At 41.4% G+C, this 15,055-nt stretch overlaps 1 protein-coding gene across 1 annotated transcript; it reads left to right on the forward strand.

The window, feature by feature from the left end:
* Positions 1 to 9,231: 9,231 nt before the first annotated feature.
* On the forward strand, positions 9,232 to 9,861 carry LOC113312006. The gene has a single exon (XM_026560783.1). It carries the CDS (start codon positions 9,232 to 9,234, stop codon positions 9,859 to 9,861), a length of 630 nt encoding a protein of 209 aa, XP_026416568.1.
* Positions 9,862 to 15,055: the final 5,194 nt, after the last annotated feature.

Consider the following 15,055-nt stretch of genomic DNA (forward strand, 5'->3'; position numbering starts at 1 on the left):
GTATTAGGTAACAGCTTATAACCTTTATGCCTGCCTTCTCCGCCATGAATAACCGCCTCAGTCTCTGAGAAATCTACACCGATTCGAGGTCGTATATTACGACCGTCCTGTGGTGAAATCCAGTAATATAATCAGAATACAGTTCTTATAATTTCGTGAAGATTATATGAAGAAACATACCTGAGAGCATCCTGGAGACGACTTTCGTTTATCACCAGAAAGATACTTCAATCTTGGTCGACTGGAAATCATCTCAGCCGAAGGAAGATCCTTGAATGGAGGTCTGGGAAATCTTACAAAGCCACGCAAACGCCCAAGTTGCTGGTCCCAGAATTCTACATAACCTGGGGTTACATAGGCGAATCTATCAGAACCAGGAAACCAGTAGCTACTCCCTTCCACGTGAGTATGATCCAAATGAGTCCTGAGTTGCTCAACTGATGGCTTCCTTCTCCGTATGGTTGGAACACACTGATCCATACCCATTTGTCGAGCTGCTCTATCAATATTATACTCCTCCACTGAAAGCTCTCCAAACGTGACTGATAGCAAATGACCAGGAGTGCAACTCAACATGAAAGATCTTTCGCCATCACTCAGATGCGCACCAGACGTCAAACTCGTGCCTTCTCCAGTATTGAAAGTCATCGGCTGAGAAACATAATCAGGGACTGACACCCACGGGCGAAAATTGAACTCAGATTCTTCATCTAACACATCAATAAAACGTATTTTAGAACGAGGCTGCTTGGTGGACCAACGCATGATCCTAGCATTATCTTTCTCAGGGAAAGTATGGCGCGCATCAGTATTCGGTCCTTGCAGAACATTACGTGGAGTAGGTGCATAATTCTTAAAATGCTCCCACATCAAAGCTTGAAGAAACATCGTGTTGGCATAACACTCAATCTTCATAGAGCCGTTCGACACACTGGAGTCTATAATCAAGGAGTCCAGGTTGTAATACAAGGAGCCTAAGAATAAACTACCTATCGGAAGTTGCTCACCTTGAGCCATCTTAATAGCAAAGGGAATCACAAAAGGCTTCAACAAGTTTCCACTGTCTTCAAAAACGTCTCTGGACAACCATAAACATAAGAAAGCAGCAATGGGTAACATACCGTCGATGGGTTTATCAGAAACCTCGTCTTTGGGCCACCAGTGTGTCAACCAGGAAGCATAGCATCCTTTACTACCAGCCTTATTCGCTTTCTCCATTGCAGCTGTCAAGACATGAGAAACGACGGTCTCCTCATCTGAAAGATCCCCAGGAAGATTGCCCGTGATCGGGAGATGCATCAGAGCCGCCACGTCTTCCAAGGTAATGGTAAACTCTCCCCATCTACATATGAAAGTGTGAGTGGGAATGCACCAGCGAGCAAAAGAGCCACAATACCACTTGCGTCATGATAAATGAACAACTCTCCAGAAGCTTGAATAGCTCTCGTCACCTGCGCCTGGTCGAGCATAGTCCTCACATGAGGAAAACCCAACATGCCTCGCCCAGCCGGCAAATTTCTCCAAAGGTCGTCGAGAAAGCTTAAACTCTATGATTGATGAGGCGAAGACCCCTCGTTCAAGACAAAATCGAATCACTGTCTTAGGAGTCACCAATTTCTTCTGAGTAACAGTTCTGGGATTTATCAAAAGACGATACACTGGGGATTTCAAATGTTGCTCAGCTCCTGGATATTTTTCAAAGAATGCATCATCTATGTTCGGGACATTCTTAATCCCAGGGATTTCGTCTTCGTCTCCCCCAACGGAAGTTTCATCCATGCATGTCTCATCTCTGGAGATACCATCATCAACACACATCTCTTCCCTCGAGGCGTCGTCAGCTTGGGAATTGGACATCTTTGCTAAGTAGCTGAAAAGGTTCACACTACATTCTACTTCAGTATGCCGTCCAGATATAAATCAAGGAAATACAAGCAAAAATGGTAACTCTTAAATCTTACCTTTTATAATTATACTAACAATAGTGATAGTAATGTTAGAGTTAACACCTCAAAATCGTTCGTCTCTTCGAAAACTGCAAAAACGAACGAAACTTTATTTAATTTCCGAAACTGATTTTTCATGAAATCACGGACACAATTTTCATAATGTGAACATTCACACAAGTGACCTATGAAGTTTACGATAATAAAATTATTTCTTCATAAATATATTGTCTATCTTCGAAGGTTCCTCAAAACACACGCTTTGATTTTTCAAAAAAAAAAAGCAGCAATTAATGCAACTTGCATACATAAACTCTCAAGGATTTTATTTAATGAAAACAAACTCATGAAAATAAAATATATCATCATAATTTGCACAATATATGTCACGGCTGCATATACATATAAAAAAAAATTCCTTCGTATCGTCGTTATTTGTCTTTAAAACGAAGGTTTATTTCAAAAAAAATATTGTGAAAGCTCACATCTCATACATATGATAAAGTTTTGTATTTACATGAAATCTCATAAGCAAAATTTTATCACTGGACACAAGTTCATCATACATATTTTCCTTCGTGTCATCATTATTTGTCTTTAAAACGAAGGATTTTTCCAATTTCATGAAAATTCACTTCTTTATGATGAAACCTTGGTATACATGAAAGCTCATACACTAAGTTTTATCACTGGACCTAGGTTCATATTTTAAAGAAAAATCTCTCCTAAATCAGGGATTATAGTTAGTTTTCAAAACTAACGATCGAACGAACATATGATTTCAAAAAACGAGGGTTTTTCATAAAACTCACACTAATATACACACATGTATATAACTTCATCATGATCAAAGCATGAACAACTCATGAGGATCATAAACATCAGCAAACAAAAAAAAAGTACCTGGGAGCGCCGGCCGGAAATTGGCCGACGGCGACAACGACAGCGACCGGCGGCGGCAGGTGGTGGTCCGGCGGAGGCGGGAAAACTCTCCTTCCCTGGAGTGAAGGTGATGAAGGTGCTGGTCGTGTGTGAGGGAAAAAAAAGAGAGGGTTAATCCCTTTTATATCAATTTTATTTCCAAAACCTAATTTTCTAAGGATTTCCTTATTGGGCCCGACCCGCGAGTCCTAACCGACCACAGACTCGTCGTCCAAACCAGCGGTTCAACACCAATTTATGCTCATCAAACGACGCTCCAATCATGACATTGAATCCTTCATCAAGTCGTGGCTTGCTCATGCTCTCTAAATCCGGCAACATCTCAACTTACGACTAAGTTCAATTACTGGTATTATTATTTATGGCCGGAAAATCACCATTTAATGCTGATTGAGGAACACAGCTTTCCTCAGTAAGCAGGGGACTTAATGTAGATGGTGGATTTTAGACAAAGGATAAATTCGCAAACTCATAATTATACGAAGCTCTGATTCAGCAATCGGACGTGAGTATCGAGACACGGGTCTCTCATCGAATTCTCAACGGAGAGTACTTTCTCTCAGAGTACATGTAGATATGTAGTCTCACGACTGGACAACGTCATATCTCATGAATATTTTCAGTGATTATTTCTATATAGCATCACGAGATGGACGGCTCCTAGACAGCTTGCTCTGCTAGTATAGAGCGATAACGTCTTCAGGAACAAACAACAAGTTTACCCTGACTATATAAGGGATATGACTTACCGGCAAGCTCGTATCAGGATAATTAATGCTCCTAGAAATCTTGCTCTGCTAGTATAGAGCCACAAAGTTAATTATTCCTAATTACAATCGCTCATATTCCATGGTCGAATCCACGACTGGTCTCATAAATGGTAATAGATAAACCTTAATTACTCCGATTCTTTGGTCGAATCTACGATCCCATGGAATGGTAATGCTCACTTTATTATTCTGAATTCGTAGTCGAATCCTCAGCTGATCCAATGAATTAATAATAAACATCTTATTACTCAGTTTTGTGAATTATTCTCCACTGAATTACACAATTAATAATAAATAATCAACAACCGGGCGTCTGAGCTACCTCTAAGTAAGCCCCGATTCAAATGGTGAAGGTGTATTCAACGATGATACACTAACAGTCACCGCACGAACGAGTATTTCAAAAATACAACGAAACGATGAACCTATGCAAAATAGAGAAGAAAATAATAAATAATTAAAAATATTGACCAGGGTGCTGGGAGCACGGACACACGACCGACGACCGTGTCGTGGTCAATCCCACACAAGTTTTATATTTTTAATGCATTTTTATTATTTTCCATGATTTGATGAAAATCCTCTCATTTTATCAAATCTCCTTCGTCTCGAGGAAACTCCTCGGTTTCATGGTACTTCCATAAATCCATAAAAATAATATAAAATTAAGAAAAGGAGTGTGGGGCATGACCATTAGCCAACCGGCCATGCCTTGATCCCAACCGGCCCCACACGCACGGTTTCTTATTATTTTATTATTATTACTATTATTTCTCTAATTTCATGAAAAAACTCCTTGATTTCATGGCATTTTGCACAAATCATCAAATAATAATAAAATAAATTATGAAAACTTGTGGGACCGGGCCTTGGCCGGCCGACCATGCCCTAACCTGTCCCATACGCCCCTTTGTTTTATTATTTTATTATTAGTTTTCCTTGAATTCATCAAATTCCTTGATTTCATGGTATTTCTATCAAATTAGGAAAAATTCCCTCAAATCATCAAAAATACCTAAAAAATATTAAAAAATTATGAAAACTCGTGGGACCGGGCCCAAGCCGACCGGTCATGCCTTCCACGGTCCCACACTCCCTTGTTTTATTATTTTAATATTTTTTGCTTCCCTGAACTCATGAAAACTCCTTCAGTTCATGGAAACTCCCTAAATTCATCAAATTTCTTAAAATTCATGAATTTTTCATAAAATCATTATAAAATTAGGAAAACTTGTGGGACCGGGTCCTTAGGCGGCCGGTCATGCCTTCCACGGTCCCACACGCCCTTGTTTTATTATTTTAATATCTTTTGCTTCCTTGAACTCATGAAAACTCCCAAAATTCATCAAATTTCTCAAAATTCATGAATTTTTCATAAAATCATCAAAATATTATAAAATTAAGAAAAAGACACCACGGGACCGTGGTCACGACCGACCGACCATGCCTTGACCACGGCGGTCCCACGCCTCCTCATTCCTTATTTTATAATTATTTTTCATCATCACATGGTGTTTTCATCAGTTTCGTCGAAACCCTAATTTTGGCATATTTTCTTGAGTGGATGCTCAATTGCACGCCAGAAAATATCAAAATTCTCAGGACTGAGACACAGACGCCTTGGGGACACGAGCACGCTATCTTGACAGACCAAGATTGTCTCTTTGGCTCACAGAAGCCGGTCCCATCAATTTTCACAGTTTTGACCTAATTTGCACAATTACTCGTATTAGGTTCAAAATTCTTCCAAACACTTTGGATTTTCATGAAGTGATCGTCAGGCGGTCACGTGACAAGCCAGGGCCGGTTTCATGACCCCATGGTCGGTCCCTCGCCTCGTCATAATTAATTAGGTTTTCTCCCCTAAGGTTCAGACGAGCATTTTTGAATAAATGATTAAGCCAGCATTTAATCATTCTTCCACCAACAAATCGTCAACTCTTCAGGAGTTCTTCGTATTTGCTCACGTGAGCATATGGACACTGCATGGTTGATCCACGGTCCCATGTAGTCGCTCCCTCCTTCGTCCCATGGTTAAATTTTTTTGACGAACCATGAATTGATCATATCAAATTAGGGTTTCTGAATCCAAGGATCATCATTCCAGATTCCAACCTTAATAATTTTACGACGAATTCATGGTCATTAATCTTATTAATTATGCTCGGTTCGACAACCAGTACTTTAATTAATATTTTGGTCACGCTCCCAATGATCCATCATATGAGCAATACTTGCTCAGACGGTCAAATATTCAACAATTCATCACATGAGCAACACTTGCTCAGATGATAAATATTTTCTCAAACCAACAAATATTGGCTCAACAATCAATATTCAACGATCCATCGAATGAGCAATACTTGCTCACTTCATCGTAAGAACTATACCTCTGCCTCATGAAATGTTCAATTCATGAGTTTCTGAACATCATGTTCAACTCAACAACTACATGGACTCATCGCCCCATCAAACCACGAAGTCATCAATTGACTAACAAACCACGAGACGTCAATCGTGTCACTTGGGGGGATATCATATAGGGTTTTGGTCTGGCGGTCTACGACACGTGTGTTCAAACACACGATGGAATGTGATCAAGTCGTACAATCAGTTGAAGGAATTCACGAGGTAGTGGGTGGAAATTTACCAAGTCTCCACACGTTGAGCAACTGGTTTCAAACACGATCTCCACTTCCCCACTCCTTGATTCCATCAACTGTCACACTTCATGGGATCATGGTATCTAAAATTCCAGCAATATAAATAAGTCTTTGAATCATGATTGAATCATCAGTATCATCAATCTCACGTTAAACTGACAACACGAGATCATCAACTCGTCAATTGAGAAACTACTCTCAATTGAGCAATTTCAATCACTCAGAGCTTATCGTATTCATAATTTACATACCCACAATCTTTGATTACCATTGATTCCACACATTTCTCAGCTTCCCTCCTACAGATCAACCCATCCTCTCTTGTGGCCGAATTTACTCTGGAACGGTCATTTTCTTGATTTAGACCGGAGTACTACAGATTGATCTCTCGAATCTAAAGCACCCCCTTTGCAGCGGTGCATCTGTGTGAGGTTTAACATTTCACTCGGTTCGAGGAGTCTTCTCCGTACGGTCGTCTCCTCAATTCCTTAAAAACCAGCAAATCGTTTTTCCCCATCTACAGATGTCTTCTTACTACATCATCCATGGATTCAACGGAGTGGCTACGAAGCCTCTGGGGGACATCGTTCTAGAAGTCAAGGCAGGGACGATGAAAGTAAACACCAGATTCAGTGTGGTTGATGCACCATCACCTTACAACGCCATCATTGGACGACAATGGGTGCATAAACTCAAGGGAGTAGTGGCAACATATCAAAAATATCTAAGGTTCCCAACTCCCGAAGGATAAATGAAAATCAAGTCTCCGCACGAGAATGCCAGGCCCAAGAAAACCAACTCAACATTGAACAAGAAGAAGAGCGTAGAGCCCGAAGCGGTAAGAACAAAGCGGAAGCTAAAGATAAAGCAACTGATAAATACCTCGAGGAAATTACAAGAAAAAGATTGACAAAGGATAATGCAACCATAAATGCCGAAGCTAGTACTTCAGGCACGAAGGACGCCGAAGAGCCCACCAAATAGCAATTAAAGAATGTTCCTCATCTAGGCGACCCCAAACCAATGTTTACTTCAGTCGAACCCACCCAAGAAGTAAATATAGGAACTGAAGAAGAACCCAAAATGATAAAATTGGGACGTTACTAGATAAAAATCGAGAAGAGACGTTAGTCAAGCTACTCAAAAATTATTTTGACATTTTCGCATGGAAGTTAGGAGATATGCCAGAAATCGATCCCGAAATTATAAAGCACGAGCTTCAAATACAACCAGGCACGAACCCGTTAAGGCACAGATTACGCAAAGTGGCACCGGAGTATCATCAGGCCGTAGAAAAGAAACTCAACAAACTCATGGAAGCAAGATTCATAAAGGAAGTCAGATACCCCACGTGGATATCAAATATGTTCATTGTCCGAAAGAAAAACAGTGGAGTAAGGATATGCATTGACTTCTCCAATCTCAATAAAACATGCCCGAAGGATAGCTACCCGCTCCCAAGCATCGATCAACTGGTATAAGAAGTAGAGGGACACGGAGAGCTATCACTCATGGACGGTTACTCAGGTTATAACCAGATAGACCTCGCAGAAGAGGATCAACAACACACAACATTTTTCACTCCACGCGGACTTTATTGCTACACCCACATGCCTTTCACATTAACGAATGCAGGAGAAACGTACCAAAGAATGGTTGATGCAATTTTTAAACCATGGATAAGGCATACCCTAGAAGTCTATGTCGACGACATGCTCGTTAAAAGCAAATTACGTGGGGATCACCTTCGTGACCTAAAGAAAATCTTCGATGCAATGAGGAAGTACAACATGAAGGTAAACCCAGAGAAATATACCTTCGGTGTCACATCAGGGAAGTTTCTCGGATACTTGGTAACGAAGAGAGGCATCAAAGTGGACCCCGTAAAGATCCAGGCCATTGTGGAAATTTCATCACCGAGGAATGTGAAGAAGGTGTAAAAGCTCAACGGATGCATAACAACTCTAGGTAGATTCACCGCAAGATCATCAGACAAATGCAAACACTTCTTTAACATTTTGAAGAAGAAGAACAAGTTCACATGGACTACTGAATGCGAATAAGCTTTTCGAAATATCAAAGAATACTTAGCAGCGATCCCGATCCTCCAGAAACAAGAACCTGATGAAGTATTGGCATTATACATAGCTTCGACCGAAGATGCAGTAAGCGTCGTATTAGTCAGAACGAACACGGAGATATAACAACCGGTGTACTATGTCAGCAAAACCCTCAATACGACGAAGAGAAATTATACGAAGATCTAACATCTCATCTTGGCACTAGTATTTGCAACACAAAAGCTGAGAACCTCCTCAACAATGCAGGAAAGGTTGGCAGAATATCCAAGTGGAACGTACAGTTAGAACAAGTCAACATCATACATGAGATCCAAAATGCTCAAAAATCGCAGGTCTTAGCGGATTTCTTAGCAGATTTACCCTTGGATAACGACGAAGAAGTTAAAGGCTTACCCGGAACGAAGGAAAATGAAGAGGATCCCGCAGATGTGCTCGAACCAACTAACCAACGAAGATGAGAAGTCTTCATCGATGGATCAAGGAATAGGGAAGGTGTGGGAATCAAGATCGTCATCACAACCCCTACAGGCGACAAAATGGTACATGCATTGAGGCTGGAATTCGAAAAGCACAACAACGTAGTAGAATATGAGGCCGTCATGCATGCAATCCATTTAATTTGGAGCTGGGGATAACTGATGTCCGCCTAATAAGCGATTCATAACTGGTCATTCGACAGATAGAGTTGGAATATAATACATATGATGAAACTCTGTCAGCATACATGGCCCTAGTTTAAAACCTAGTGTCCCAAATACCAAACATCACATTCAGGCATTTATGCAGGAAGGACAACAGGCATGTCGATGCTTAAGCTTATATATCATCAATGATAAGGGACGAGAAGATTACGACCATCAAGATAGGGAGAGTATACCAACCCTCGATCCAACCACAGCTGGTCCTTACCACGGTAGATCACGAAGATGATGTAGGAGAAGATATTGAAGAAGAAATCATCGAAGATGATGTCTTAACAAGAGCCAACGAATATGAAGATTTCAATAACGAAGAAGATTGGAGAACCGAAGTTCATATATTCCTCAAAGAAGGAGTGCTTCCCATAGACATCAAGTTAGCAAGAAAAACACAATCGACGGAGGGGAGGTACCAACTTCGTGATGGAATCTTGTACAAGAAATTATTCCTCGGGCCATTACTACGATGCTTATCCAGAGAAGAAGGCCATTGTATCTTGAAGGAAATTCACGATGGAGATGCTGGAAACCATAGTGGAATGAGGTCATTAGCAGACAAAACCAAGATGCAAGAATACTACTGGACACAAATAATAGAGGACGCTGCAAAGATGGCCAGAAGATGCGAAGAATGTCAGCGTTTTTCCAAAAAGAACCATGCACCAGCGACAAAGCTAAATTCAGTCGGAAGCCCTTGGACATTTGCAAAATGGGGAGTTGACATCGTCGTACCATTAGTTGAAGGAACAGGAAAAAGGTGATTTTTAATAGTGGCCACAGATTACTTCAGCAAATGGGTAGAAGCTAAATATCTAGCAAGGATCAGAGATGAAGATGTGTTCACGTTCATTTTTCAAAATATCATATGCATATTTGGCATACCCGCAGAAATTGTTTCCGACAACGGCAAGCAACTACAAGAAAAGAACATTGACATGCTCTTCGATACCTTCGGGATCAGGAAGAACAAATCCACTCCGATCTACCCCCAGAGTAATGGACAAGCCGAAGCCACCAACAATACCATCGCTCTTACCCTCAAGAAAACGTTGGATGAACACAAGAGCCGATGGTGTAGCAGTTGCACAACAGTCTATGGGCATACAGGACAACACGAAGGTCGACAACAGGAGAATCTCCGTTCCTGCTTACCTATGGGGCAGAAGCAGTAATCCCAACAGAGATAATCATGCCAACAACGTAGACTGAAGCATGGGAGAAGAACCTTAAAAAGGACATGATGTTGGAGAGGTTTGATGATCTTGAGGAAATAAGGAAACTGCATTACAAAGGATAGAAAATTACCGACGCAGGTTAGCAAGGGAATATAACAAGAGGGTTAGACTTAGAAACTTTGTAGAAGGACAGTATGTGCTACGTACTATACCGCAATATCAACGGGAGAAGAAATGGGGAAAATTTGCACCAACATGGGGAGGACCATATGTAATACACGATGTTGCAGGAAAGGGTTCGTATTACCTGCGCAATTTAAAAGGAGAAATTTTAAGGCACCCATGGAATGCGAAATACCTCAAGCCATACTATCCATGAAGCAACGCAGTTCTGCATTTGTGTGAAGAGCACCAGAAGAAGAAGGGAGCGTACCCGCTCGACATGTTTCTATCTCTGGCTGAGGAATAGTAAACCTCGCTACATCAATCAAATAGGAAATCTATTTTGCCACACAAGCCTCAGCGTTTTACAACACCTGGGAATTTATTTACGATCCCTTACCTATACATTCACACTGGGGAAAACACTTGCAAACAATCTCTCAGGACTCCCCTATCAGCGTCTATAAATGTATAACCAAGCGGAAGGCTTCTAGTAGAAAGAGATACCCAACATGACACGAAGTGGTCATTCGGCGGAACAAGTGCATGTAATCATCAACACACCACGTATCTGAGGATACCACATAACCCACACTGTTCGGTAATCCTCTGGCCCAGGATTGGCCGACGGGGTGACAGGTTCAGAAATAAGAAGGAAAGGTATAAACCTTCGTTATTAACACAAACACTTATAACATATCCATTTTTCTAAAAAATATGATTTGACGATGCAGGAAAATCAAATATGTAAATACCAAATGATTGATGATCCATTTCATGAAAGTTGATTACAAGTTTTGGGGGATAATCAAGAAATACAAGAAATACACAAAAAAAAATAACCCAAAGCCACATAATCACCATCTATCAAATATCTAACTCCACAATGAAGACATGGAGGTCCTTACTTCTCTACTGAAGGACCTGTCTCAGGGCGATCGCCAAGCCGCTCCTTTTGAGACGAATGAACACTTCCACCAGACGACGGGTCAAATGTGGTAACGAAGGGTTCAGGAACGGGAGGACGTTTGTATTTTTTTTACGATGCCATCCTTCAAGAGTCCTTGCCCTATCTGAGTCAATGTTTTGTTAATTTCCAAATACAACTGGTGATGAGCCTCAACGATAATAGTAGTAACCTTGAGCTCAGATTTCGTCAACAACGACTTCAAACATTCCACTTCCTTTGCAGATTCTTTCACAGTCACATTTAGATTCTTGACCAACCCCTCGAAATAGCTGGTTTTCCCTTGTTGCTTAACTAGTTCAGATTGAGCCTTTTCAAATCTTTCATTTGCAAGGCGAAGCTGTCCCTCGAGCCCTGAAAAGAAAAAAAGAACTATCAGATAAGGAAAACAAACAAATACGTACACATGATCAAACGAACGTATACCTTCGACATCAGTCGAAGCTATTTCAAACTCATTTACTGCTGCATCCCGGGCTTCGTCAAGAAAATCATATTCGCCAGAAAGTTTCTTATAATCGAGGCGGCAGTTTTCAAGATCAAATTGGCATTGATCTAACTCTACATGCTTCATTGAATCCAAATGACGAAGATGATTGACTTCATTGGTGATCCTCTCGATCCCCTTTGTGAGCCTATACATATTAATCTCGAGATCCTTCTATGATTCAACCAAATGCGCGACATCAGCACGAGAAGCAGTTATGGCTTGACTAAGAGAATATGTCTCGGCCTTTGCATCATCCCGCTCACGAACAAGTCGCTGTATATAATCCCAAACCTCAGGATCATGAGATGAGCGGGCTTCACGAAGATCTATTTGTAAATCCACTAATTCGACTTCTAGCCGAGAAACCGCGTCACGAGCCTCATAAAGAGACCGACGGGTCCATTGCAAAGTACCTCTGAACTGGCTACGAGCGACGAAAACAGAGTTCTGCATCTCAACCATCTGTTCTCGCTGTTTTCGATAACCCGCTAATAACTGATTATGTTGATCACCACGAGAATTCCATATGTCGGATACTTCTACTACTTTTGAAACCAGATCCTTGATACGAGAAGCTTGTCGAGTCCTTTCCTCCCGAAGCCATACTAACTCTTCGGCACCACCCGCTGAAGACATGGGTGGCTAACTCAGAAAGAACACTAAACAGACAAAGACAGGAGGAAAGGAAAGGGGAAAACCTTTGTTCGAAGTGCCCGCCGAAGAAGCATCATCACGAGACTTCTCCAGTTCGTAACGAATAGACTCTTTGACTTCATTGGGTTGTTGTTTTTCTTTTAACTGCTCTTTTAGCAGCAATATTTCTTTATCTTTTTCACCAGCTGCCAATTGAGCAGAATGAAGTTCATCATCTTGCTGGCGAAGCTTTACCTCCAGCTTAAGCGCCTTATCCCGAAAGAATTGATAAACAACATGGTTGCAATGCTCGCTAGTAGCCATCTACATGAAAAATGCACGTTAGAAACAACAGCAAGGATTTCATACAATCTTAAGAATAATCAGACTTTTGACGAATACTTAACCTCAAGGATGCGATGCTGAGGAAATCCATAAGCGTGCCCATTAAAAATAGCCATCATCCCAGCAATAGTCGAAGGAGCCGACACTTGGAAATCAGCAGGAAAGGAAGTACCTACGACACACTGCCATTCTTCGTTTACTTTCTCGAATGACGACAACTCCATGTGCCTACGAGTGAAAGTGTCAGAGTCCCTCTCGCCTTGAACAATCGGAGCAGGGAAAAGAACCTTCAGAAGCCCCTTTTTCTTCAACCATTCGAAGGTCTGATCATCATCACTCTGCATCACCGACTGAATAAACTGTTCTGAAGATTGACCCGCAGATGGTTCTTTTCCTTTCCTCTCACGATCGGCCTGAAGATCAGCATCCTCGCCTTCAGAACTATCTTCTCCATCATCCACTTTTTCATCATCACCTTCGACCTCCACTTCTCAATTAACATCAGGAGATAGCAGCTTGAAATATGAGGATATACCCATGAGAGCCCCCAAATCAGGTTGACCACCAGCAGAATATATCTTACCAAAGGAAAACTCTGGATTCGAAGACGGAAGCTCTTCGTTTGGAACATCCATATGATCGGGGGTAAAACGATCATCTGACAATCGAAGACCAAGATTTTCGGTCTCTTGACGAGGAGACTGTATGCGCTCAGGATCATCCATATGACTACCACCTTTCCCTCTAAGATCGATTTGTTCTTCGGTATCAGTATGAGGATAAGGAGTAATCTCAGTTCGTTCTTCAAGAACTTCTTCTTTTTCTTCTTCCTCATCATCCAGTTCTTCTTCATCAACCATCGGACCAGTTACCTCAGGGATCTTTGCCCTTCAAGTTCTACCGTAGAAGACTCAACAAGACTGATATTCTATTTCTTCGAAGCCTACAAGAAACATATGTCAATCTCTGATTCAAGGGGAAACATACATACGCCATACTATATCAAATCATAACTTGACAATAGTTTTACCCTTTGAAGGAAGAGCAACTTCAGAACTTTCTTCGTCGCCATCATCCTAACACATCAAGAACATATGAATAAAGTGTCGCGGGACAAAGAAAAAAGCACAATATTCAAAAGGATCTTTTTGACATACCTCAACCAAATAATCGAACCTCATGCCAGCAAAATTTAAAGCCTAAGGGACATAGTCACCATAGCGGGCTGGTGGATCGGCACGCGTCTTTCTAAGATCAGTAAGCTTTCATCCATGCTCACCGGGAATCCATCCATAGGCCCAGGGACCAATGCCTTCAATAGGAGTAGCATGCCACTCATGGTCGTGATCACGACGAAGACATTCCTTAAGGGGGAAAAGCAGCGGTTTCTCATATGATTCAGTACCAGGGACGTACCGCAGTTTGGTATGGCTTACTTCGCTCAAAAGACGAATCTCACCATGAGGAGCGGTTATCTGACGAAGTCCAACACTCCACCTTTTTCGGTTCCTGCTATAGGCATAGTCTCCGAAAGAAGCATTGAAATTCTTAGCGGTATACCAACTCATCTGTTCAGGATCAGGAGTGTAGCATGTCATCATAGTCTCACCCTTACTCCGAAGACAACTCTCACGAAAACATCGCCAGAAATTCCCGCTTAGTTGAGCCACTGAGCGGCAGTAGGTGTGACAATTAAAACCATCGCCACAATGACCCAGCACATCGTAATAAAATGAGTCCTTCCATTTATACAAAGGAAGCATCAGACCCGCCTCGAATGCGCCGATAATAGTCAAGATATGTTGGGAATCGTACTTATAGTTCTTTATCATATCATAAGTAAGATCATCCCCTTGGTTATAAAAACGAACTTCAAAATGTTCAAGGCCATGCTTCACTTTAAACGCAGCAAGATCAATATTCCAAAAGGAAACAAGGGCTCATTTTTTCTTCTGAGGAACCAAAGTAGTCTGCACCGTAGGAACAACATTCAGAGATACTGCTTTACTAGAAGATGTCTCCGGTGGAGGATTAGGAAGAGCTTGATCCTCATCCGAAGATTTTATCTTCACCGACGGATTCCTTGACGGAAGAGGAGGAGCTTGATATGGAGAGAGACCCTTCGACGAAGATTTAGATCTTGGTAGAACCGATGGGTTAGACCGTGCAACAGCACGAAGATT

This window comes from Papaver somniferum, chromosome 9, assembly GCF_003573695.1.
Source record: "Papaver somniferum cultivar HN1 chromosome 9, ASM357369v1, whole genome shotgun sequence".
In the NCBI taxonomy this organism is placed as follows: Eukaryota; Viridiplantae; Streptophyta; class Magnoliopsida; order Ranunculales; family Papaveraceae; genus Papaver; species Papaver somniferum.